Source organism: Lagopus muta, chromosome 1 (assembly GCF_023343835.1).
Source record: "Lagopus muta isolate bLagMut1 chromosome 1, bLagMut1 primary, whole genome shotgun sequence".
NCBI classification, from domain to species: Eukaryota; Metazoa; Chordata; class Aves; order Galliformes; family Phasianidae; genus Lagopus; species Lagopus muta.
This window is the reverse complement of record NC_064433.1, coordinates 28,801,578-28,829,455: the sequence shown is the minus strand read 5'-3', so window position 1 is coordinate 28,829,455 and position 27,878 is coordinate 28,801,578. Positions and strand designations below refer to the sequence as shown.

The 27,878-nt window shown below is 39.4% G+C and overlaps 1 protein-coding gene across 3 annotated transcripts in view; it reads right to left on the bottom strand.

Annotated features, from left to right (window-relative positions):
• The window catches only part of PDZRN4 (PDZ domain containing ring finger 4), a 245,672-nt gene that overhangs the window by 12,537 nt on the left and 205,257 nt on the right, over positions 1 to 27,878 (bottom strand). For 2 of the 3 annotated variants that reach the window (XM_048926479.1, XM_048926483.1), the window contains 3 exons: positions 6,138 to 6,236; positions 4,114 to 4,176; positions 749 to 850 (listed from right to left, as the gene is read on the bottom strand). In XM_048926479.1, the coding sequence (XP_048782436.1) occupies positions 749 to 850; positions 4,114 to 4,176; positions 6,138 to 6,236 (264 nt within the window). Of the gene's footprint in view, positions 1 to 742; positions 851 to 4,113; positions 4,177 to 6,137; positions 6,237 to 27,878 lie in introns of all 3 variants that reach the window. The other variant, XM_048926470.1, reaches the window with a different exon arrangement.

Genomic DNA, 27,878 nt, shown 5'->3' with positions numbered 1-27,878 from the left:
ATGGCTTAAAAACAGCATATAAAGGAAAGTACAAACAGTACTCTTCTTTCACTCTACCTCTCCTTTAGTTTGATGATCAACTTAACACCTCTCCCTGCAATGATATGACATATTCTTGGCATGGCATAATTTTATTTTTAGCACTATTGAAATATTTCTAAAAGTGTTTGCAAAAGCACCTCCTGAGATATGATTTGTAATGTACCAGCATTTTTTTTTTGTGACCAAAAAACTTTGGGTACTTTGAAAACAATTTGATCCAGAGCTGCTGAATGGTACTGTAGTGAAACTTCCATAACTGGTACATGAGTGAACAATTGCTTACAAGTGCATAGAATAAAAAGCACCATCACCAGTGAAAAACTACAGCTTTGAGTAAGCTCGTATAAATGACTGAGGTAAGCATGGGAAGTTTATCCCCAGAACAACTAAGAATCATCAAACAAGCAATATACAGTTTTCAAGTTCTACTTCATATTTTACTAATATCATATTAGTGCTGTCAGCTTTTTTTGTATGCCTGCTTATTTTGTCTGCTGAAAAAAATTGCTTATCTTTGGGTAAAGAAGCCCTGGCACTATCACATTATTTCCTCTGTTGGCTATAAGTTGCAAAGCTGTGCAACTATCTTTTTCCTCCTTTTGTTAGGAACTTTGGCATTCCTCCTTCTCAGCAGTTCGTTACTTACAGTGACAGTGAATGTACAGTATAACCCAGGTCCTGGCTCAGTGCATCTATTTACTCTAACCTGCAGTTCTGGCCTTGCAACCAGCAACACAATTTTCTTGCATTCATCACTGGAGAGCAATGCCACTGCCTCTTCTCGATTCTGGACATCTTGCCCATTAATCTAGAAAACAAATGAAAGTGGCACATTAGTTTCTATTTCTACAAAGCAACACACAATAAAGGGCAAATATCAGCTCATTTGTGGTGAATGTATGGACAATGAAACTCGCACAACGGGCTCATCTTCAGCCCCTCAGTGGTAAGTGCCTTCACTCAATTATGCGCTTACTGTAAGAGCTGTATCGATCGCTGAAGGATGGCGGACATCAGAGGAAGCAGTTATGTTCATAAATGTCCAACCTGCGCCCTGGTAACATACATCTAGCAACACAATTAACCAGCCCCTGACAGGTGACGTTCATCTTTCTTCGTTCAGAGTAATGGAAGTGTCACTCTGAGATAATAGTGCTGGTGGAAGCAAGACTGGTAATACCGCAGCTGAAATCAGTCACACTGTGTGCGTGTAGAGGGCCAATTAGGGAGCTGCAGCATTATCTCTTGCCAGGCAATACTTACAGGCCACTGCTTATTGCTGCTCCATTTAATCATTTTACATTTGTGTGGATAGATTAGTATCCAGAACCACACACAAAACATATGTATCCCCCTTGCCAGGGGATAATCAAAATAGAAATAGTTCTCCAATAAGAATGTGCTGTTCTTGTTATCTTTCTGCTGTTCTATCACCTCATCGAAACAGACATGGCTGTGACTATGTGCAAACTGTATTTTCCGTATGTATTTAGTTTTGTCCGAATCTGAAGAAGTGGATTATTCCAATTGTGGTAGTGAAAAAATAATTAGTCTGTTTGAAAATGGGTGCAAACAAAATGGGAAGGTGGAAAGACATGAACATTCGGGACAAATAATACTGTGCCCAATACTTCATCTCTTGTAAGTAGCAGGAATTTTCTTTCTGAAAAGAGAACGTCATACTTCTCTATGTGTGTGTAGGCCTGAAAATTAAGACACAAAACACAGCTTTAACTCAGATTAAAGAAAAACCTGTTCTACCCTGAGCATCCAACTGGCAATGAGTAAATGTTTGAGACACTACACAGGTTACGCAAAGGGGTAATGATGAGCTGCTCATGGCTTTCCACTTCTTCCAGAAATTTCAGAAATAAAGGAGACCAGGCAAGTCTTTGGCGACACAGAACTGCCCTAACCCAAAATGCCACAACATAGATTGTGAGAGCCAGGAGCATATCTCCAGCTTATTCAAACACCCCAAGCCACAGCAGCTGCTCCAGCAAGTCCTATCAGCTGGGCAACCACCCAGAGACCACAGCCCTGCTGACTGCACACCAGTGGAGCCATCACTGGGGTACAAGCAGGAATTCAGTCATGGAGATCACATCTCCAAGGACAGCATTTGTTAGACTGGAGTTTCACAGCTAAAACCAGCAAAAGTTTAGGGAGTTTCACTGGGACTGTCCTAATATTTTTTTTCCCTTGGCTTCATAATATCTGACATGAAATATCCAGACTTAATATCTTTAAGAGGACTGAGAAGGTGACTGGAGAGGTTGTGTGATGTTTGTGAGAATGGGAAGGGGACAGTTCCAGCCTCGTGAGGAAATCCACTGTAGTTTTGTGAGAAATGCACAAAATACTATCCCCCTTTAGCTGTAAGCAATGCCATCTTCTGCCCCCATCAAATGCCCCCATGCTCACAGCTCTGCCTTGCTCCCAGCCTCGGTATAATCCCCAATAATGGCACTGTCACCTTCTATTTCTCTGAGTTATCTCATCAATAAGAGTAGATAGAGGGTCAATGTGTTTTCAGATATGAAAGTAAACCCCACATAACTCTCTGGGTATTAACTTTAATGATCAAACTCATAGCTATATATCAGCACTGACATTAAAGTAATGCTCCAGCCTACAAGAACACGGCAGAATTACCTATGCTTTCTCTCACCTCTGGAGTCTTTACTCACAATTGAAATAAATTTCTTAAGGAATTTGTGAATGTTTGCCTGAGCTGCTCATAGCTTTCCACTTCATCCAGAAATTTCAGAAATAAAGGAGAATAGCAGGAAATGAATCTACCTTCAATTTACTTAAAGTGCATAGAGGAGGAATGAACAATGAACATGGTTTCTACTTGGTTGAATAAACAGGATTTTTCTCTGATTTTTTAAAGTTAAAAGCACCACTATATTTTGTTTACTTCCTTCAGTGGATATTTTATAAGAAGACATGGAAAACAGCACACTGACTTTTCCACTCTTACTCCCAGTCTTCAGTGTGGTCCCACAGCCACATCCTACTGTGCTCAGGAGATTAGCTACAATTCTAAAGCTGATACGAGGGTGAGAAATACAACTAGAGATTTCAACAAAGATGCTAGCTGCAAAAATGAGAAGACTGGAGAGAAGGAACTTGTGACAACCAGAAACCTAATGTTAAAGAAGGGCAATTCCAAAACTGTTTACAGAAAAGCAACCTGTCATTACCAGCAGCTATTTCTGGAAAAATAAAATAAAAATACAAGGGAAATAGACTGGAAACTAGACCTAAGATGCTGTAGTAGAGAAGTTTCCAATTGACTGATTTTTGGTAGCTATTTTGTGATTTTGTCATCAGTTCAAAATTGTCACTGACCGTTCAGAATACAAACCCACGGCCATTCCAGCTATTCCCCTCTCCATACATTACCTGCGTTCACTCCTCCAGACCTGGGCTATGGGTGCTGTGACTTATTGCACAAACCTATGTGCAGGACAGCTGCAAAGGCAGCTCTCTGAATGAGAAGATCCATAGAAACCAAAGAGAAGAAAAAAGCCAAGATGGTAGATCAGCAAAGAACCCCACAACAGTGTTGTTTTATTGGCAGAGAAAATAAAATATTAACAAAAGCCAAGTGAACGCCCTGCTCAAGTACATTCAAGATCATCCATTATGGACAACACATCTTTTGTGTGAAAATTCTTACCATCAGTGCTCAGCTCAAGTGAGTTTTACCCAAATTTATGCAATCAGTGAATGATCAGCAAATTTCTGATACCTGTATTTATGTTTTCTGGATCCCTATTTCGAATTTGACACTGAGATGCACATAGGGAAAATGAGATTTGCTAATAAATACAGCAATGAGATACATGGGATGTAAGGGCATGAGCCAGAACAAGTTTGTCATTCTCATTTTTCAGTACACGCACTTTAGCTCCCAGCTATTGTGTTAAAAAACAGACAGACATGGATTTTCTCATCGATCACAGTAACAAAGAGAACTACCTTCCCTCATTAACAGTCCACAGAGAAGACAGCTCTGTATGTTTGAAGAAAGAGTTTAGGAAAGAGGCTATTGTCACATACTTGCAAAATGCGGTCTCCTTCACGGATCCGTCCATCTCTGGCAGCAATGCTGTTTGGATCAACCTGCATAGGACAACATTCAGTAACTGAACATTAAAATATTTTTACTGGAAACCAATTACAGCTGCTGAATTTGAAAACATGCCTTTTTTGCTCTGTACAGAGGCAATTTAAATCTTTTTTTACAACCCCATGAACTCAACAGTTCATTAAATAATTGTATAAGCTTGTTTGAGACAAAAACCTAAAGACTGAACGGGTCAGGAGCATATCACTGTCAGATTAATACTGTTCTATGCCACTGTAGACATTAACCTTCAGCTGTCTGAGCACGAAGAATTAACTACAGAGACCCTCTGCTCTGGAAGTTCACTATGGGCTGTGGTGATTCTGTAGCCATTGATGCCACCATACAGATGGGCCTGTCTTTAGGAAAAAGCAGGATTATTTTTCTTGCATGAAAATATTTACTACTAAATGATTGCTTCAGTTATCAAGCTGTTATTTCCTCTGGAATTTTGCAGTTCTCAAGGAAACAGTGAAAAATCCCAAAGGATCTATTCTGTATAGATCACTCACAAGTTCTGTATAATGTTTCTGGTCTGAGCCAGTTAATTTTAAGTTAGTTTAACCTAAATAGAAGTTTAGAGCTCCATTAACAGTTTATCAAAGTCACTATAGCTCATCCCTGAGCAATGACCTACTGTTCATTGCAGGGCAGTTCGATCTATCACCTTTCATTCGATGGATATCTTGAATCATTTATTTTGCTTCAATGTGCCATAAGCTATTTTTTTCAAAGAAAACATCTGAGTTTAGCATTTGTTTGCAGGTTACATCCTCTGCAGCTGTTAGATATCATTTTCTTCTCATGCGCTATCATAGAAAAAAATATTTCTTAAATGTTTAATCAAGTATGAAAGACAATAGAATTGCAGTCACTTTAGAAAAGGTCTGAGAAATATCTACCATGTAGGAAAACTAGCACATTTCACATACAGTTCTGGAGTGTATTAGAAGGTTCCTGCATTTTATTTCTCTTCACAAGTCAGACTTTAACAGCAGCACCCATACAACTGTTGGAAGACTTACACTAGTTCTATACTTTGTTCTATACTTATACTTACTAGTTCTTACCCTATACTTATACTAGTTCTAGGGCTGTGCTTTTCAGCTTCTTTGACACTGCTTCTGGCCTGTGAAAGATGAACTTTCTCTCCATTCTTCTTTATTAAGCAGGAGAAAACTCTCTACCAATTAATTCTGTCAATGAGCTTCATCCACAATATGGTACAACAAGTCATAAAAATGTCAATCTGGGAAACTAGAACAATCATTAGTGAGCTTGGACTCACAAGAGTTCTGCTTTATCCAGGAAAACAACCATCTTGGATGTGAGTGGATACCCAAAGGGAATTAATGTGCCTGGAAGTCTTCTGGACTGACACTGTGGAACACCTCAGGATATGTGTAGGATGCCATGTTTTCCTTTTAAGTTACTGGAAAACTCAGGGTTCTGCTTATCTCAATACCCAGTACTCTATTTCTTGACTGATAAAAATACAAAAATTATTAGGAGAGATCAGTCATTTCTGACATGTTCATCTCCAGGCTATTCTTTTCATCCAACTGTGATATGTCTGTGATGTCATCACTGTACGAAACCCACAAATAATAAAATAAGGATTACTGAGGTTGTGAAAGGATGAAGTGCAAGCAGGGTATGGAGTATGCTTTCAAAATTCTGCCTGCTTTGCTATATAAGGGCAGGTTTCTTTCAAAATTCAGACCATGCTCAGGCTGCTTTGTATTTCCCTAACTATGATGTTTTAGTTAAAAGCATTTGGATTAAAGAAGCGTGCTAGTAATAATTACACTACTTGAGAAACACAATTTAAATTGATAATCTAAATGAATTGGAAGTGACACATGCTGGCTGACGGCCGACATTTCTGCAGCCTGGTCTCAGAACACTTGCTCTCATGTTCCCTGATGTGTTCCCCCTCCCCAGCCCATGTCTTTACCTCACTGACATAGATCCCTGTGTCTTCCTCATCATCGGTTCTGTAGCAGACAGTCAGTCCCAGCTTCTCCTGGCTGCTAATGCGACACAGCTCCACCTCCTACAAAGAAGCACACAGGCTCATGCAATAGCTTTTGCCAGAAGTGGAAAAAATTACTTGGCACAAAGGAGCACTGATTCCATTCTGTCCAGCCATGGAGAAGGGACAGTTCTTCCTCAGTATGTCAAATCTCACACCTATACATCAAGATGCAGCTGACAAATGGCAGAATTTTGTTGTAACTGCTCAGTCTCAAGATACATTATTTTGTGTGCAACTTCAGGAGAGAAATTAAGAAGGAAATTCCAATATATGGTAGGTTCAAGTTATACAGAAACTATTTCCAAAGACTTTCCTGAGAAATATAGATGTGAATCGATTTTGCAGTTTTTTAGCCTTTGGATAATAGGAGCTGACTTACAGTATATTATACAGTCATTTTAGTCCTATCATGCCAACTATTGACTTATAGGATATAGGACAGGCTGGCTACACATCAATCAATCCATCACACTAGCACCACTCCCTTTCAGCAACACTCTAAACCATAAAGCAAAACCACAGCCTTCCACTAATAGCATTATTCATTCCCTGGCCAGCTTAGTGTCATACTTTCCTTGCAGAAGTTGTTAGATAACAGAGGGATGCTTCAAGGAATCTCCTGTGGAGCTGAACAACCATTGCATCCTCCTCAATTGCGAGATGATGCAGAAAACATATTTTTAGTGCCAGATGTCCCAGCAGTGGCATCTCATGAAAAGTGCAAGTTTTAGGGCAGATGGCACAGTGATAACTAGTACATCCATCCATCTGAGTTAAGCATCTTTAGTTTCATAGGGGAACCATTCATAAAAATGCAGAACTGTGCTTGGTTTCAACACTGTGAAGCAATTAATTGCAATAAAGCATGATGAATCCAGTAACAGAGAGTATTAGCTTGGTTGCAAACAAAAAACTTTGGTTTATAAAGGTATTTTAAAGGGAGTCTGCAAGTGACACTTGTAACCACACAAAAGAAAAAAAAAAAGACAGAAGAATCCTTCACAATCTCACAATCCATCCACTTTTCATACTCGAAACAGTACAGTCTCATGTTCAGCAAGTGTCAGGAGAACCTCCCTAGCACAAGCCCTGCCAGGGCAAACGTGGGACCTCTTTGTCTGTTCTCTACAGTTCTCCTCCAGCACCAGAGCCCAGTGCTGGGCCATGGGGAGAGAAGCTACACTCCTTTCTGCCTGAAATAGCTATGTATCCCAACCACAGAGTTCTCCCTCTGGCTGGTGGAGAAGAGCAGAAAGACCTCAGGTATTGAGTTTGTTGCACAGTGACAGTGACTTGGCTATGCCACAGATCCAGTCCTCTCCTCAAATCCAGAGTTTGGTTCTCAGTCTGTGATATAGTTTATCCCTCCCTATCCTCAGATATGTCACAGAGATCAAGATACAAACAGGCGTACAGCAGGGAGTCCGATGGAGAGGTGGGGACCAGACATCAACACCACTTACTGAAAACCTCTGGTTCACACACAGAGGTTAGCCAACAAACCCCATGCAATTTGCTTTTCAGTAAGTGTGCTGCTGGGACTCGATCCCCTGCTCTCTCACCAGTGCCCAAATCTACATGGGTTCAGTACCTGCATAAACTTTATAAATGTCTCCCGGGACTTTGAACATTCAATGCTTTAATAAAATACTTTAAAAGCATAGAAAATACTATGATAACCTGTAGTCATTCTTTAGTCTTTTTTCTGAAGTGTGATGATCACTTTAAATAGCTTATTGTGAGGTAAGATGTGAAATTAGTTGTGACTACATGTGTTATACATCAGGTTTGATAGGAAAAAAGAAGGGACAGTGTTTTACTATGGAAGAGAATTACAGTGACCTGATTCTGGCATTGGGAGTGAAAATACGTATACTGAAGGGAGGCCTGTTCAAAACCCATAACAATTGATGCCTCCAGAGGGAAAGAACACTTCACTAGAACTGTAATATTAGGGAGGAATTACAGTAACAAAATGGCTTCAATTATGGCAACAAGGTATACTTTTAAGGAATAAAGAAGCTTGCAGGCCCTTGGAGGCCTATAAGGAAACCTAAATACACCATAAAGGGCTGAGACTGGGACCTTTAAATCAAAGCAAATGAGGAGCTGTGCACAAGCTGAAATCCATTGACTTTCATTGTCCTGCTGGCACCAGCTCCCATCTCCCTGCATTGAGGCTGGACAGGGACCCCAAGACTGCTCTGAACATAATTTCTTTGGTCAGGAATAACCCTAATGTTCCTGTGGATGATTTGTCTCAAAATGTTTGTTACTACAAAGCTGCATGACGTTTCAGGCTGCAAATGAACTGAAACCTTTCAGCACGTGCTGGTTCAACAAGCAAAGTAATTTAACCATTTATGGCATTAAAGTGAAGAAAATGAGGGCAACTCCAGAGCTCCATCCTGGGAATCCAAGAGGTTTGCTACTTACTCTCTGGGAACAGGCTGCTGACAAATACCAGTGACAAACATCCCCCGACTGGGATACAGCATGTCTGGCTGTGCACAGTGTTTGTATTGACACAGCTTTCATTCCTTTTCCCTGTAAGAGAGCTCAGAGCTGAGATCTGTTTTCTGTAGTCTTGGGATTACACCTTTCCTACACAATTGTGTGAGATGTACTTTGATGATAGCGTTTGTGGCTGTGTGTGGCCTTAGAAACGGCAGATAGCCACTGTAGTACTCAGCATCAAAAGATAATTGCCCAACAAACATTTCACGTTTTTCAGTCTAGACTCAAGTATAGACTCAAGTAATATGTTATTCTAATGGGATGAAATTGGATGGTCTCTTCCTCTGTATGGAAATCACTCCAAATAACAATCCGTTTCCCACCACACAACTACAGTACTAATTTCAAAGCATCTTCTTTTTTAAAGCAAACAGAACACATTCTAGTCAAACAAATCGGGGCTAACAACATATTTGGGATATTTAAAAACACTTTCTATAAAATACTAAGTCACCTCTCAGACCTAAAGTCCACAAGCTCAATCTTTAGCTGGTGGCTAACACTAACATCTGAAACAAAGAGAAGAGCAGCTACTGAGGCACCAGAAAACCAAGACCATGATGGTCGGAAGCATTTCACATTGCATTTCATGACAGATGCTTTTTAATGTGTGTTGGCGTTGTTGTTGTTGTTGTTTTCCCTACTGTTCTTAAACAAAAGAAACAATAAGTTTGGCAGCAGTAATGAATTTTTAAGGATATGTCCTCCTTCCTTTAAGTCCCTTCAGATGTACCCACATGCACACACACGCACACACACACAAGCAGATAGTTGCTTTCTCTTAATTCTAGTTTGGGGTTTTGTGTGTATGCATGCAGGGACTGAACTGTCTTCAAAATTCAGCTTTTCAGAAAGCTGTGAGAAACAATATTTGGGGATTCATGAAGTGTGCTGACAGACAGATGGTGGAAGGAGAGGGACTGAGCAGAGCGCTCAGGAGATGACAGCCTCCCCCTCTTTTGGGCACTCTGGGGGCAACCGCTTCTCAACATGAATGGTATTCTGCTGCCAAGTGACAGAAATCAATGCCAAATTGCTAAATCTTTGACTTGGTGCTTCTTTTCTCTGTGTGGGCAGAACAATAATTCAGCACAATTCCATGGTGAAGACAATTACTTCAGAGGGTTTTGCCATAAATTACTTTCTTAAAAGACAGAGATTAAAATTAGAATAAGAACTGTCCTGCCCTGAAAGACCAGGGTGCCAATGTACAAGATAGCCCATTTCTGCAAAGAGTTGGAGGTCATGCTGTTGAAGGACTGAAAACTGGTTATATTGGTCATTCTCTAAAGTGATGGAGTGGTGGTTATAGCTTCTGGCTCCCAGTTAAAGACCATCATTTGCTTTGGTGACAGAAAACCAGTTTACTGGCTGTCAGCCTCAGGAGACATAAGACCAAGCAAGGAGCTGTCACATCTTTGGGGTGGGAAGACCAGGTTAATACTGTCATTTCTCTCAGGCGGCAGAAAAGTGGGTTATAAGTGTAATCAGCTGAGATGCCTGCTTCCTACGATTGGTGAAAAAAGGTTAAGGAACATCAAAAGAGTGCTTGTAAATGTTTGAATCAGTTTGCAGTTACAGTAGGTCTTTCTATTAAAAGCTTGATTACAGTGAGTAAAGCTGATTGTCTGTTAGAAAACAGATTGTGAACCCTTCCGTGACTTTCCTTGAATAGTCTTCTATGGACAAAAAGAGCTCTGAACTCTTCACGTTTTGCTGCCATATGGAGGAAAACAGATTACAGCCGAAGCTGGTAGTTTCCTCTTGCTGCACCCAGATGGTGCTGATGAGAGTCATCCATTTGATGACGTTGTGTTGGAATAACTGCATAGATCAAAAGCTTTCTTTGTCCCATTTTTCCTAGCTCTTCACTCTGCCAGTGGTCTCCACTAGGCCATAAGCACCTTAGAATCCTTCCCCCACTTTCTGTCAGGATTAGTTATACCTCTTTAAACCCATGTACAGTGTGGCTGAGCTCCGCATCATCACTGCCTGTCAGCCTTTCTCATTTATCCCATTCCATTCCATCCTAGCACTCTTTCCAGAAACAATTCTCTGTCTCCACCCTCAAAGTCCCTCTCAGCTTATGCTTCCCCAAAGTGATCTCTCACCCATATTTGTACAGACAGGAGCTTCGCTCACTCTTTTCCCCCATTTCCTCCCAAGCATTTCCATTCTCAATAAATGCCCATATTCACATAGCCCTGGCATCACCTTTTTTTTTTACCACCACTTTATAAACTATCCTGTTATCATGTCTCTAAAAATCTGCAAACTAATTACTGCCTGGCAAGCCAGAAGTCCCATATACTAAAATGTTTGCTTCATTATGTATAAAACAGAGAGAGCTTGGCACTACTGAAATCATGAGGAAGTCTCAATGATCCTTGTGGATTCCCTCCAATTCAGGATATTCCATAATTCTATGAAATAACCTTTTATTGGTGCCATGTTGTTCTCTTTCCTCTCTTAATGTCCAATCTTTTGTTGTCTTACACTCCTGTGTGCTGTGAAGAAATCTTTGTAAAGATGGGAAGTAAATCAAACAGGAAATTAGAGCTCAATAGAAATTAGTTGTGATCAATAGCAAACTATACATTTTTCCATGGTGGGAGCTTCTCAAAGCCCATATAAGTACTTTGGAAGCAAGGAAGTGGTTTTGAAGCTCAGAATCTGGTGTGCCCCCCTCCTAGAACTATAGGAGAATGTGCAAATTCTGGAAATTTCTGACACTTTTTGTGATAACAGTATTTTTGTTAAATCTGACCTACTGCATTCACAGAATGATTAAAGACATTGATTATTTCCATAGAGCTATAGCTCTAGTGCAATTGAATGCAATTAAGGAGAATAACACTGTTCCAACTCTAAAAAGAGCTTAGGTCCAATTGCTGGACCTTATAATATTGTCTTGTCTCAATTTTTGTCCATTTTTCACTTCCATCCTTTCATGCCTTAACTGAAACAGCTTCAGTATATTTTACTGTATTTACTGTAGACCATTTTAAGTAACAAGAGTTAAGTACTTAACATCACTCTACAGTGTGACAGATATAAACTGTACATGTAGCTGCCTCATAACAAAAAATGGTGTCCTAGAGTGGAACATGAGACTACATGAAAAAAAAAATAATAATCAGATCCTCTTTACAATCTCTTTGTATGGAAAGACTCACTGATCCATTTCTGAAGTGGGCACATGTTTGACATTCATCCCTGGAAGATGCTGTACACTGAGGAAGGGAATTTGCACCACTTCCTTAAATTCACAATCATTTTGAAAAATACTGAGTGAAGTTTTTCCTTGTGAGACAATTTTTTTCAAGGGTTTCCAGAATTTTTCTGTCTCTAAGTCTTAAAGTAAATTCTCACAAGATGAGAATTTCCTAATACAAATTTAAAAATAACTAAAGTTTGGAGCATGGCATTAAACTTGAATAAAATTCAACAACTCAAATACAAATCCGAGAAACAAATTTGGGATCTATTCTGTATTCAGCTGTATCTGTTTCAGTGTTTATGTTGTAGATGTTGGTGCACATGCAACTGCTTTTGGTCACTTCAGGTAACTTTTTGTGACTTGTTTCCCTCATCTCCGAAAAGCAGACGACAATGCAAACAGCACAAGAGTAGCACAACAGAAAGGAATGAATGATTACAGAGTGCTTGAAAAGCACTGTGAGAAAATATTATAAACACTCCATGTCCTTCTATTATTCCCTGGCTGCCCTTATAGCAGTTGTTGTACACCACTAAAAGGACCAAGAGACTATCAGGGTTGTATTAGCTATTGTGTTCCATTCACCAGTACAGTATATCAGAGTAATGTGTCCCAGGAACTCTGCAAGCAACACTGGGGGGGGGGGGGGGGGGGCAGGGAATCAAAATATAACAGTTTTTTTCCTAAATGAAATGTGTTATCATTTGAGTTAATATTTAAGTCCTCATGACAATGAGGAAATTACCTCGCTGGTGAGAAAGCCAAAAGCCAAATTAATTTTAATCAGTGTTCATTTTAGTGTAATGGGAATATGTTATTTTAAAACCTGATTCATATTTCAGCATTTGCTTTTTTGAGACATGCTAAGATGAAGGATCCTGAACACATTCTGCTTATGATACAGCTGAATATTTAATCCCTTAGCATTAACCAGCATCAGCTTTGTCCCACTGAATTGAAAGGAAGTTTTGGTATTTACAAGAATGAAATCTCCAGGTTTTAAATTAGGAGTCAACAGTATATATACTGCTTTTAGGAAAGTAAGTCAATACATCCTATGGGAAGATTCTCACTTCACCAAAGGAAAGAGAAAAAGAGATATATTTTTATTTTCATCCTAAAATGTATGAAAAGGCTATGTCCTGGCTCAAATTACAAAGCCCACAACAACATAACATGTACTAAGGCAGCAGAATTCAGAGATGGGCAGTACATGGAGGTCTCTTGGTTCAGCAATAACTCTGTAACATAGGATGATTAATAGCATCTCTTGGATCAAAATAAGATTATGAACTGTTACTAATTGTTATTATTGCAATATCAGGGGAAAAGAAAAAAAGAGAAAAAAAACCCTAAAAATAGAAATTATCTTCACAGCCACCCAGAATAATACAGGTATCACAAACTGGTAAGTTAACACCCATCTCTATCTTGCAGTAAGTGGACACATGCGTATTCTGCAACAACTCCAGTTGTGAGCAGAAACACCTTTATGTTCCAGACTCATTGAATGCAATGAATACATGCAACACCTGATGATCCACAGTAAAGGAACACAGCATTTCCCAAAAATTTAAAAGAAAACAAAAATAATAGAGCAAAGTAAGAAAATACTTATTTTTATCTCTGTTTTTCCTCTTCACATGTAGTAATAGCTGAGAAGTTGTTTTAATGTTCATTTTGCTAATGGCATGATTAGCAGAAAGATTACCTGACTGAATAAAGCAGAGAAGGCCAAGAACACGGAACTTACAGAATAGCACAAAGAGGAATTAACTGAGAAAGTACATTAAGGACTGAATTATTTTAAAAAAGCTGTTTATGCTTAAAACAAACAGTGTTCTTCTGAAGCCTCAAACAGAAGTGCATAGGGACTACAGACACCTTGGAATTAAAACTCATTCTTCAGTATCATTCTGTGTCAGTGTGTTTATGGGTAAGATCAACTTCTAGTCTATATGCATAGTTGAACTGAGGGTGCTGTTAGAAGGTTGTTCTAGCAAAGTCACATCAATTTTATCAGCTTCTTACTAGTAATTTCTGTAAACTAGGGAAACCAAGCAAATCTTTCTCTCAGCCTCATAATTTTGTTCAGTAATGCCATTTTTGCAATTTCTTATCCCCTTGCAGGGAATGACATGAGCAACTACTTTATAATCAGGCAAAGCATCTTGGCGGTGTATCCCTGACCATATTCACTTTCTCGGTCTCTATTTGGCTTGTCCAGTCTGGCAAATCAGCAGTCATTTATGTTGCTACCTTCTATGATATTTAATCTTCATAATGCTTCACACCTGTTGTCACTGGCAAGTAATCCTGCTCGTGAAATAAAAATAAATAACACAAACAGAACCAGAGCTATCCCCTCACAGGAGCAGGCTGACAGTTCAATCTAATGAAGTCCTAGGAGGGTGAACAGATAACAGTGAAGATTCTGGAAACTAAAATCCATCTCTAATTCAGAAGTGACGAGAATGTAACACATATTACATGTTAGATAAAAACATATGTTACAAGTGAGTGTGGGTATAAAAAAGAGGAAGCAAGTCTGGGTTTGCATTAAAAAAAGGCATGAGTGGTTGAATAAATGATGATGATGTTCCTTAGACGATGTTCTTTTATAACATCATTTATTACACCTCTGAATTTGTTCAATGCTGCAGATGTGGCTGTCATGTACAAACAATCAGGATGTGCACAATAAGTAAGGTTGCACACTTCAAGAGAAGCTTGGTGTTTCAAACAAGTATTACATTACTTTACTCAAATCATAGTTCCCATTCTCTGATTTACGTAGGGCCTTTGTTTAGCACCAGTGTCTTTAACTGTGACCAGAAATAATTTGACGAAATTCACAAAAAAATGTGCAACTCCTAGCATCAGTAGGAACTGTCACAACAATCTATTTTAAATATGACTTGTTTCATTTTATTTTCCCTAGGGGTTACTAATCTCTGTTCAGATGAAAAGAGAGTCTGTGGTGCTTCCCATGTTCCTTTAACAAAGTAATTTCACTTTAAGTCTTTAAGTTAGTTATTTCATATTCGGATTTGAAGGGCATTAAATATCTGTTTACTTGTGTGTGCATGTGTCTGAGTGGAGGGGTGGGAGTGGATTTAAGTTTATGTATGTGTGTGTACATAGGGAAATACAGTACAGTGCACACTGGGCAACCCTGGTCTAATGGTTGGCAACCCTGCACACAGCAGGGGGGTTGAAACTAGATTATCATTGTGGTCCTTTTCAACCCAGGCCATTCTATGATTCAATGTGATTTTATGATTCTATGATATGCCTTTGTGTTTTGTACCTGTGCACTAAGAGGAGTCTCTTCTATCAATCATCAGTTCATTCTTTTAACAGCATGACTGCAACTCTTAAAATCAGAGATCTATTTCTCACCCATAGTGAGAAATCAGAAGTATCCAATGATTCCACACTACCAGAGCTGTGACATTAACAGCCATCTCTGGACTCTCTTTTTTAATGTTAAACCTTATGGAAGCCTAATTATCTATTAACAACAGTAATTAGAGACATAGCAAAAGGGAACAAGAATTTTCAGTTTGCTGGAAGAGCTCAGCTAGACCAGTAAAACAAAACAATCCTTAACTTCACCCCCATCATGCCTATGTGCATGGCATAGGGTACACAAGGAAACAGCTCATAGGAGAGATTATATAAAGGAAGTGGCTATGACTGCAGCTTTCTTAGGTGCACCAACAAAAAGATCAAACGATGCCTAGGACTGCCAGATTGAAGGAAGCTATACAGCAGGCAAACAAAGGCATCACAGACCTGAGAACCACCACAAGTCCATCAAGGGTTATACTCCCTCCTCAGAAGGATTTTACAGGAAATATGTTAATGTCTGTGAAACACAGGCTAATTGCAAGATATGTAGCAGAAGTATTCAGCGTGAAGCAGTGTGTAATTAAACTGCCCTCTGCTTCACAGGTCACTGCAGGTCCTATTGCATTTTTTCCACAAAGAAACTTATATCTAAACGTTTGTAGCGCATTTAATTTACAAACACCAGCCACTTTCACTTCAGAAAGAATGTTTTCATCAAAAAAACAAAGCCCTTAACTCCTCAGGCACCATCACCAAGACAGGCAATCAGCATCACAGGATTTTAGCAGATTACATTTCATTTTTAGAACCTATTTTGTAAATGAAAATGGAGATTTGGTTGAGTTTAAGATTTCTCTTTTAAGGCTGCAGACATTCTTGACTTGTGAAAAATAACCTTCTCTAACACTCCCAGTGTGTTCTGTTATGCAGATTTTACATAGACAGACACATCCACAATGTACTTCTGGGCTATCTGGATGGAAATAGAAAAGCTGTGGAGCAAGACAGAGCCAGCCTGGATGTAAACAAGCAGGAATTGCTGGCAGCTGTGCTGTTACAAATAAAATTGCATTCCCCACTGTCTTCTCACTTATCAATTCTGACAGAAGACTGTCCTGACTTCTCATAAACAGCATCGAAAAGGACAAATTACATTTGGTGCCAGATTTGCCAGAATGGATTTGGTTGGTAGCTTACCACAAAGAAAGAGAGGGTTATCTCCATTCCACATGGTGGGGAAAAACAATGATCTATCCAAGGGGTGGGGGCTCTACCTGATAGGATAAAGTCTCATTTAATCCTCATTTTTTAAACACTGGTTGAGATTTGAGAATCCTTGATACAAGATTTATTTACATCAAAGCAGAAAGAAAAAGTATCAGCAAGCATTTCTCAAATGCATAATCCAAAAGCAAATACAACACAGAATGGGAAATATTTTAAAATTAAATCACTTTCCTGCTGATCCACATTTTATAGCAACACTTAGAGCCACGTGCTGCTTTGTATCCAGACAAAGAATGCTCTGGGACAGCAGGATGCTGTAGACAATGATACTGGTGTTAAAAAAAGGAAAGTTAAAAAAAAAAAAAAAAGAATAAAAATAGTAGTAGCAGAAAGACAAAAAAAAACAAACACAAAATAAGCACGATGACATATAGGCATCTATTAATAAAATATCATTTTGCAATTGTGGGAGCAGAATTTGGCCCTGTAGCTGACAAATCCTTTAATGGTGAATCTGGACACTGGAATTCAGTATTTCCATGCAGGTCTGGAGGGTAAATTTTTGTTGCGTGCTGTACTCCTATCTAGAAAATTGAATAGTGGAGAAACTTAAGGCATGACAAGCCTGCCAGGGTGTATTCAGCACTTCTGATGTGTGATGATCGGTAGCAGTTTGATGTCCATGAGTGGGAAGGGAAGGCACCCAAGTGTCAGCTGAGACTCCCAGCAGGTGAGGAACGGAGGGAGGATAGCAGCCGCAAGAGCAGATGGGGGAATGGGTTGGGCTGGGTGAATGATGGAGCTGGACCATGAATGTGAGAAACCTCTGATCACCGCGCCACGAACAAATTTAGCACTGCCGTGGGAGGAAGGATGTAAGCATATGGGGATGAGATAAACACAACTTTTAGTTCTGAGGGCCTCCCAGTCTTGGTAGGGCCTTTCTGACTTCTTTCTAAAGGATATTTTAAGCCTTGCGCTTAAAGACACATGGTGGACTTCACAGTGACTGTATCTCATAAGGAAGTCAAATAGAAATAAAAACCCACCACCACCAAGCCCTTTACAGATTACTGACTTCCTGGCTGTAAAAAGCTCAACAGCTGTCAGTATATCCTCCAGTAAGTCACAAACATCCACTTGAGCTTCAGTTTTCCCCCTCAGCTAGCATGCATAATAGTGACTCTTCAGATCCTTGTCAAAAGATAAATCCAAAAATGAACTCTTATGGGAAGCATATAAACATGAAGTATACTAAGCAGTAACAACATCAAAAACCCACATTTGTTTTCTACTATCTGAATGATCACACTTACTGGAAGGTCTTCAGCATATTTTGTTATTTCAAATAACATATGATCTTAATTCTCTCTCTAATTCTTCTACTTCCTCATATATTCTCTTTGTTTCTGTTCTTTCCCTATGGTGCAGTACCAATGCTAACTTACTAGGAACAGTTAATGATACACACATATTTTCTTATGTTATATTTGTATATAAGTTCTCACCTGCTTGAGACCCAACACCCCTTCTGGTATTTTCTGCACTTGAGAAAGCCATGAATCCTTGCTTCCTGAGCAAAGAGATCTATGATAAAATTCCTAGATACAGCATTTCTCAGCAGTTGGCTTTGGTCCTCACTTTCAGTCTTTCCCTCAATAAATGTGTGAAGCTGCAGGGATATGAGAAGAGTTTAAAGTACAATTAACTAACTGATGATATGTAGCTAAGAGTTTCCTTTTCACTGATCTTAGATTCTACATTCTCACTTGCTTCTCATTGAACAAAGTAAGTGGGAATAACACAGACAAGACTGAAACAGGATCTTATGGTAAAATGAGATAAGCAGACTGGAGTAGTAACTATTTCACAGTGCAGTGTGTGAACGTACTAAAATGTCACACTGGCTTGCAGCCTCCGTATTCCAAAGAAAACCTTTACTTTTGGAGAATTTTGACAAAAGTAAATGAAAGAGATTTATTATTACATATATTTGAAGAAAAAAAATATCTCATTTTTCATTAGTGTTCCTATCCTGACTCTCCCTGTTGAAACTTTCTGGCTTTCAATACTAAAAAATAACAGATAGCACTATGAAATGACTGGTCTGAGCCATTTAAGCTGAAAAAAAAAAACCACCAAAAAAACACCGCACAAATCAACCAACTAAACAAAGGAAAAAAAAAAAACAACCCACAAACAAATAAACTAATAAACAGATTTAAATTTTATCCACTTTTTGTGTTCTGGTGTTTTGGATCTACTTTCCAGTGTAAATGACTTCAACATGAAGTATTAGAAAAGACATTCTCCTGGTTATCAGGGAGGAATACAGCACTCCGCATCTGGTTAGAAATCCATTAACTAATTACATGGATGGACTACATCTCTGATGAGAGGAGGATGCTGGTAAAACTATATTCAGTTAGGCTTTTAAAAAGGAAGTTCTCCTTAAGAATGAGATCTTATTGCTTCCTTCAAGTACCAAGTACTCAGGAAATTTCAGTCAGATATCAGAAAAGTGCTTCTTATCATGAAAGTAGCCAAGAGTTGAAAAGAGATGTAGAATCTCTACTTACAAAAGTCTGGCATTTGTCCCAGCCAGGCTTTGGACTACACTGTCTCCCTCATTTAAGTCCTCCATTATTTTGTCTTCTCTGGAGTGGAAACTATGGACAGTAAATCGAACTATATCAGCTATATAGTCAACATCCACATCTTTACCGCTTTAGGTTAGGTTCTCTACGCCATTTCTGGACTTGCCTGACATAGGGGTATTTGAAAGCAACTCAAAAAACTTGATGCTGCTGTTTCCTGAGGGGAATGAGCACAAGACATCAATGCTGAAGTCTTTGCAATGATTTCTCCTACCATTTTCGATTCATTGTCATAAAAATTTAAGTATGGAAGGGAATCAATAAATAGAGCAAAAGCTCTGTGTAGTTGGAAGACAATCTCTGCACTTGAGATGGTCAGATATATCCTTCTCTGTCCACAAATACCCTCTTTGACAGAAAGATGGATCTTCTCAAGAGAAGACCCCAACGTCTGGAATTTTCCTGACTCTACTGGTATAAAAGCATTCAAGGGATAGAGGAAAGACAGGGAGCTGTTGGAGAGGGTCCAGAGGAGGGCCAGCGATGATCAGGGGACTGGAGCATCTCCCCTATGAAGACAGGCTGAGGGAGCTGGGCTTGTTCAGCCTGGAGAAAAGAAGGCTGCAGGGTGACCTCAGTGCAGACTTTCAGTACCTAAATGGAGCCTACAAACAAGAGGGGAATCAACTCTTTGAAAGGGTAGATAACTGCAGGACAAGGGGAAATGGTTTGAAGTTAAGGGAGGGAAGATTTAGGTTGGATGTCAGGGGGAAACTCTTTACAGAGAGAGCAGTGAGGTGCTGGAACAGGCTGCCCAGAGAGGCTGTGGATGCCCTGTCCCTGGAGGTGTTCAAGGCCAGACTGGATGGGGCCCTGGGCAGCCTGGTCTAGTATTGAATGTGGAGGTTGGTGGCCCTGCATGTGGCAGGGGGGTTGAAGATTCACGATCCTTGAGGTCCCTTCCAACCCTGGCCATTCTGTGATTCTGACATTCCGTGAAAACCTTTTGTAAGTTAGGATCATGATAAGATAAGGAACTTCAAGTTTCTAGTAGGCAGCTCTTCCCCTTCCAAAAAAGCAGATATGATATATACTCCCTGATCAACAGATAGAAGGTTTACAAATCTTATTCCCAGCTCTCTTAAGTTTATTACAGAGGTACTTAATAGCTCAGAGCTCTTTCTAAACTTCATCTGGTGCCTTTTTTCTAGCCAACAAACATTATTTATACAAAGTCCAGAGACTTATGGGTTGTCACAACTGCGGTTCAAATCACCTAGGATCACTTGGTAAAATTAGCGCTAGCTTTTTACAATAATTTTCACTTTTTCAGGTAGAGTCATACTTTATTTTTGTCGTATTTCAAAATGTTACTGCCCAGCGCTTGTCTCTGTAAACATCATTATTACTGCTGCCTGCTTGGTTTGGGCCTGAAACGTGTCAGAAGATTTATCTGTCTCATCAGCACTTTCTAAACACCCAGGCAGCCAATCGAAATGGGGAGGCATAACAGATGTGCCAACATCTGCTGCTGTGAACATTTATCTAGACTGTAGAACACATAGCTGTAGATTCAAACTCCTAACTAGTTACAACACCACACATTTGGGCAGCCCCGATCTACAACTGTATGAAGGCTATTTGGGAATATTAATTAAAAACAAGTTGAAAATGTTATCTCTCAGTTTTAGACAGCTGTGAGAAATACACCTTTTCTGTAATTCAGTTTATGCCTTTCCAACCCAATAAATGCAAAATACTGTGAAAAAAGATAAATTCAATGTTGAACTTATAAAATGAGAAATTCTCAGAAAGCACTAAGATAAATTTCCAACTACATACATATTAAAATATGGATAGTTAAAATATGCAAATGTTAATCACATACATGTACCTATAAATCAAGCACACAAAGTGGTATGTGCTGATTTTTAAAACACATTTTCATTTTCCTGGCACCAAAATTAGGTCTATGGGCACCATATCCATGCTGAGTTACAGCTGTTCAAACTTCTGTTACCCATGGAAATGTCCTCCTTCCCCAAACACATACTTGCATAGATTGACCATATCAGGAGATGAAATACAAAGCAAAACCATCTTCTGCTTTTTTGATGCACAATACAGTCTCACCTGGATTTCTAACTTACCAGTCCATGCCCTCCAGGAATGACTATCACATTCTCTTTGAAGAGCTGCCTCATTAAATAAAGAAGCAAACTTCCAGAAAAAAGACTGCTTCTGGTTTTTTTTGTGGGTTTTTTTTTTTTTTTTTTTTTTTTATTTCTCCTCTGAAGGCCCAGCGTGCATAATACTGAAGCCTTGTTTAAAGTCCATTTTCTTGTAAAAGGTTCCTGTCTTGCTAGAGGGATTTGGTCCTTGCTTCCTGTGCTCATGAATTTCCTAACATACTAAGATTAAAAAATGTGACTTTATAAGGAATATACAAAAGAAAGTATTTTCTTGTGTCCTTTGTCTAGATAGCCAGATTCCATGACTCTGAAACACACTGAACACACTTTCAAGCAGGAGGCATATGAAAAACAGCATTAATAAAAACCTTAGAAACATTTTCACTGTAAAACAGATACAGGGGTATGTAGTATAATGCTATAAAAACTGTCTAAACAAAGCACGTATCCAAAACATAAGATTTATAATCCACAGATTTCCATAAATATGAAAATAATGCCAGCACCTTCCTCTTCCTTCACTCAGTGAAAAACACATGCCGTATGTTGCAATGTTGCCCAACAATAAAGTGCTGCTGAACTAAGCTCACTTTTCTTCATTTTCTAGGGAAAACATAAGCTCTGACAACAAAGAAGAATTTTTATTTGCTTCCAGGTAAAGTAAGAAGTAAAACTGTGTTTGTTTTATGAAATCATGAAACAAAATGAATATCACTGACTTGATATATTTTCCTCCTGTTTTAAAACACAATAAATGGTAATAACTTTGATAAATTTGCCCATGTCAGTTTTGTGTCTTTTCCTCCCCATTCTCTCATGATGTCCTATAGCTGGGGACACAATTCAAGCCACTAAACTGGGATGTTCATTACTTATGGGAGGTAAGATGACAGCAACTTCATCTGCTTTGAATGTCAGATTTTTGTGATGAGATACAATAACATACTAAAAATTAACAAATAGCTATGGCAAAAATTACCCCTATGTTCTCTTCCATCTAGATGATGGAACAGGAAGAAGAGTGATTTTATGGCAAAAAAAGCCACAAAAACAAAAACAAAACAAAGCAGCATTATAAATAAAGGCTGTGGTATTTTTACTGCCAGTTCTGTCACTGACTGTCTTGGCAGTAGAACTGACTCAGACTGTCCTCAGTTCACCTGCTTGTGAATTCCTGTGGCAATGCAGGATATAGCAGTACTGAAGTACCCCAGAGGAACAGTGCTAAGTTTAATTAATTTATACTTGAAAACTGACAGAATCACAGAATCACAGAATGGCCAGGGTTGGAAGGGACCTCAAGGATCATGAATCTTCAACCCCCCTGCCACATGCGGTGCCACCAACCTCCACATTCAATACTAGACCAGGCTGCCCAGGGCCCCATTAAGTCTGGCCTTGAACCTCCAGGGTTGGGGCATCCACAGCCTCTCTGGGCAGCCTGCTCCAGCACCTCACCACTCTCTCTGTAAAGAGTTTCCCCTGACATCCAACCTAAATCTTCCCTCCCTCAACTTCAAACCATTTCCCCTTGTCCTGCAGTTATCTACCCTTTCAAAGAGTTGATTCCCCTCTTGTTTGTAGGCTCCGTTTAGGTACTGAAAGTCTGCACTGAGGTCACCCCGCAGCCTTCTTTTCTCCATGCTGAACAAGCCCAGCTCCCTCAGCCTGTCTTCATAGGGGAGGTGCTCCAGTCCCCCGATCATCGCTGGCCCTCCTCTGGACCCTGTCCAACAGCTCCCTGTCTTTCTTGTACTGGGGCTCCAGACCTGGACACAGTACACCAGATGGGGCCTCATGAGAGCAGAGAAGAGGGGGACAGCTAACTCCCTGTCCCTGCTGCCACCCCTCTTTTGATGGAGCCCAGGATACCATTTGCTTTTCGAGCTGCAAGAGCACACTGCTGGCTCATGTTAAGCTTTTCATCCATCATGACCCCTAGGTCCTTCTCTGCAGAGCTGCTCTCTAGGACTGCTCATTCAGTCTGTATAGATGCCTGGGATTCCTCCGGCCCAAATGCAAAACCTTGCACTTTGACTGCAAAATCAGAAGAAGTGTTCCCTTTTTTTTTTTTACTAATATTTTGCTCATTTACAGTGTACAATTGGTCACAGTTAGGGAGAAATTACATATTTATTATTGTTTATAAATAGATTATGGTGACTTAAATCTCCAGGGGTCTTGAACATAAAAATATCAGTGAAATGCATGATCTTTTGCTGTAGTATGCCAAATGCATGCTAAAAGAGTTTTATTTTATTTATTACACAGTGCTATTCAAAGATTTACAGGGAAAAATGTACCAATGTCACTTCTCCATTTTAACTGTCACTTTTCCAATGTAATAGTCCACAGTGACAGTCAGATGAATCACACACTGGCTATTAGTAGCTCAGAATTACTTTTGAGTTCAAATGAGAAAATTTTGAGGAATGCTTTTAAAAGCTCTATTGCAATTTTTTTTCAACAGGCCCAGCTGAAACAATATTCTGTTTACTAGTCAAAGAAAGAGAGTTCCTTGCAGGTTTCCCAATTAGTGTATTAGAGATATAGCTTGTAATTTTCTCTGTATTTCTGTGATTCTCTGTATCACAAGCTCATACATATGTGTTTACATCCTTCACGAAGCTCCTTAACAGGTGTTAATTAATATTAAAAATTACTTTGAAATTCCTGAGCAGCAACCTTGGTATAATGTCTTTATACTATGGAACACCTACTATTCAGCAGTACCTTTAAGGCAATTATGAAATGCTAGACAGAAAATAGATGTAGGACAGTAATTTGCAATTTATCTGAGCCCACTCTGACTTGTCAGATCAGTCCTTCCAGCACCACTGCAACAGCAGCAGGCATGTGGTGAATAGTGCCTGTTTTCCTTTTAAAATCTACACCATATTTACCAGCAAGCCTTATCACATCTTCCCCATTACACCAATGAGATTTGACCTCAATGGTAAGGCATGGCCTTGTACACAACTTTGGCTCTTCAGCATTGCAACAGCTACATCTCTATTAGGATTCTGCCTGTATAACATCATATTTCTTGAAGCCTTCTATTTTCAATTATATCTGGTGTTTGCTGAATTTGAAATCTGCCTTTCATTCACTGAAGGCTCTTTCTGATTCCTCCCAAGTTTTACGAGGCTCAGGAGAAAAGGAATTGAATCCCAGCAGGAAATAGAAAAGAAAAAATCTCAATGTGATAGCAAGTCACAAAGGTATTAGAGTGGTTCTGCTCATTCACTTCACTGCCATCCTACCTGCATTTGGCTGGAACTTGTCTCGTGTGATCCCTGCTGAAGCAGGATTTCGCTCACTCTGTCTCTTTCTCTCACCCCTTTATATTATTAAAAAACACAACTTAATAGATGTAAGGAAAAATGCCATGCTACATGTAAGGGATTTCTGGAAAGCTCTTATCTCAGGAACGTCTTCCATTTAGCTGGTTATGCTTCCATCTTTTGAGTTAGCTTTTATGTACAGAAATACTCATCAGGTAACAAAACAAAAGAGCCTGACTAGCTTTCAGAAGCTCTGGCAGTGTGTGCACGGGCACTGCTTCCATAAAAACTGTTTATTCAGGTGCTAGCAATTGAAACAGGAGCTCCAATTGCACCGCCACAAGTGCCCGTAATGTTCGCTAAAGGGTGTTTGCAGGCTATCACAGCTCTGAAGGGAGCTGTTACACACTATCAACTCAGTAATCCTCATGTTAAGAAGGCCCTAAATATGTATTTACAAGATAGACAGATCCCTTTGGTTTATTGGTTAAATAATCCCTGTGCTGGAAAGGCCTTAAATACTAATTCACAAGGCAGGCTGGTCTCTCTTGGCCTCCTACAGCAGTGATGGGCCTTCCAGAAAGGCTCTGGCATCCATATTTAACAGCAGGGCCCTATAGCTAGAGAGCTGGGGGCCTCCACCCACAACTCTTTCTGCATTCACGTGACTTATATGGTTCAACAACCTCACTCGGATTACTGATCTGAACAAAATTACTCCTTTTGGTTCTGAAGAGAAAGCATACAAGCAATACAAGCAATCAGTGCCAAAATGTTCCGCCACAGAAATGGAAAATTCAAATTTGCACCTGACAGAGCAATCTTCCCTACGTAACACTCAGGAGTGTTATTTGGAACAGCAAACCCAAGCTTTACCTCTCCATCGCATCAGTTACAGTAAGAGAAATGAAGACAACAGGACAAAATTTTCCCTGCTACGGGAGTTTTAAGGAGTTTGGTGAGAACAGCTCTACACAAAAGCTTTTTTGAGGCCAGTTCCTTTAATTTTCAAACTGCTCTCTCTTCCTTGTTTAGTTATTTGTGAAAACGGGCAATAGCATGTGATCCAAAAATGCTCAGGTCAAAAGAAAACCTCAGCAATTTCAGTGCAGTTGGATCGGGCCAGTGATAGAACATAAAGGGCTAATCCACATTTACAGTTAGCAGATTTATGAGTGCAAATACTTATCAACACTTTTAAGAGAACGGCTGTGCAGAACCATAAATTAGCACTTATATTCAGTGTGCATACACATACACATTTCCTTATCCTGACTAAAAATCTGTCTCTTGCAACTACCAAGTACAAAATGAACTTACAACTACTCAATTTTGAGACGAGGTATTAACCCATGGGTTGCTCTTTTCATGAAGAGACACTAATAATGGAATCAAGAATCTTTCATATGAATTTTCTCATTTTCAGAAGCTCTGTTTTTTTCAGACCATGGAAGGAATCAAAATGGCAGGTTTTTTCTCAATGTAATATTACTACGCTTTTTTTCTCAATATAATATTACTATGCTCTTCTGTGGTTGCCATTTCTGGTGGGATGACTGACTCTTTATTTATTCATAAAAAGCTTCTGAAAATCTTGCCATAGAAAAATCTTACTTGTGCATCTAGCATACTGGTCTGTTGATTTGGTGACATGCACTAAATTCTTGAGCAATACTTATCAATTCTTACTAGCAAAGCAGAGAAGCTCAAAGATTTCTAACATATGAAGTGAAAAGCATCAAGAGCATCCTCATAATTTCAGATAAGGTCAACTCAACCTTTGGCAAATTCTTCCAGGTAATATGATTAATACTGCCTCAACCTGTCAGCATGTGTATTTGCATACATTAAAACAGGAGTCATTGGACACAGATAGGCTGAGATAATGGTTGCCATTCTGCATTTTTCATTCTGAAAATGCTAATCCTGGCATCCAGTGGAAAAAAAAAAAAAAAGAATCTTTCTTATCTCAGATGCACAAGATTTTAGGAGCTGTAATTTCCATAACATCACCTCTCATAGCAAAATCCAATCACTTCACACTTTCACTTTGTTTAAGGGTACTTTTTAGTACACAGACGTTATTAAGGTTTCTGCCACAGGATAAAGAACTGTTGACTAAACAATAATATCTGCTTGTGACTGCCTGTGACATTTTATTTTCTGTCATCTCTCTTTTTGAGAGGCAATCATCTCAGACTGAGTGTGTAGGACCAGACACTAGTGATGCACTCTTTCATCCAGCTTTGTCTTTACAACGTTTTTTTTTTTTTGGTTCAATTCATTTCACTGTTCCAGTATGTAACTGATTTTGTACCTCTAATCTCTGCATTACAACAAATGTTCCTAACCAAGTATATGGTACTTCTCTCTCTTTGATAGCATGTTCAGAAGTGTTATTAGCAAAGCTTGTTTACTCCTCTCTAGAACCAGTATCTTCTGCACTTCTAACAAGCACAAATCTTTAGTGCAAATTTTAGAGCTATATGTAACACAAAATTACTGGAGGCTACAATGGTTTTAGTCCTTTTGCCTCATTGGTAGTAGGCAGTGTGATGCATACTCTAGTATCACATGAGGTAATTCCAGCAGCACAACTCATAGCCAGAGAGAAGTTGGGTTTGTCCTTGAAAATATTTGGCTCTCTTTCAGTCATCTTGACTTCAAGTCCAACTGAGCATTTACAAATTGGTCAGTTCCTACTTTATCTTAAAAGTCCTCCTGGGTATCTGGGTATGCCAGAAGCACAGATCTTTTGATCTCTTTCTGTCAACACAGACTGTTGCTGGCTCTGACCTGTCTCAATATAAATCAACAATTCAAATTCCTTTTAGGACAAGCTTTGCAGGAGACACATTAGGACACTTGAGCTGGCTCCCAACAATCCCCCAGCTTTGTCATCTTCCCAGCTATTTGTTTAAAGTATGGTGCTGAACGGAGCCTAATGAGCCTCCCAGGGAGTTCACCCTTCCAAGACAATTGGCTTGTACTTGAGTTTATTGAGCTGTGGCAAACTGTACTCAAACCATTATTTTTTTTCTAGTGTACAAATGGAATCTTGCAAGTGTCTAATCCTACAAAATCCACCAGCAAGTGCAAGTCCATATCCCCAGTGCTGGGTATCAGATATGATCGTCTTGTTTTCTTTTCATGGTGGTAATTCAGGTAAACTCCGACACTTATCTGTAAGCCAGTTCCAAGTTGATCAAAGCTTTGCAGGACATTGCCTTTCTTGGAAGACATTCTTGTTTAGGGCATCTCAGTTGTTA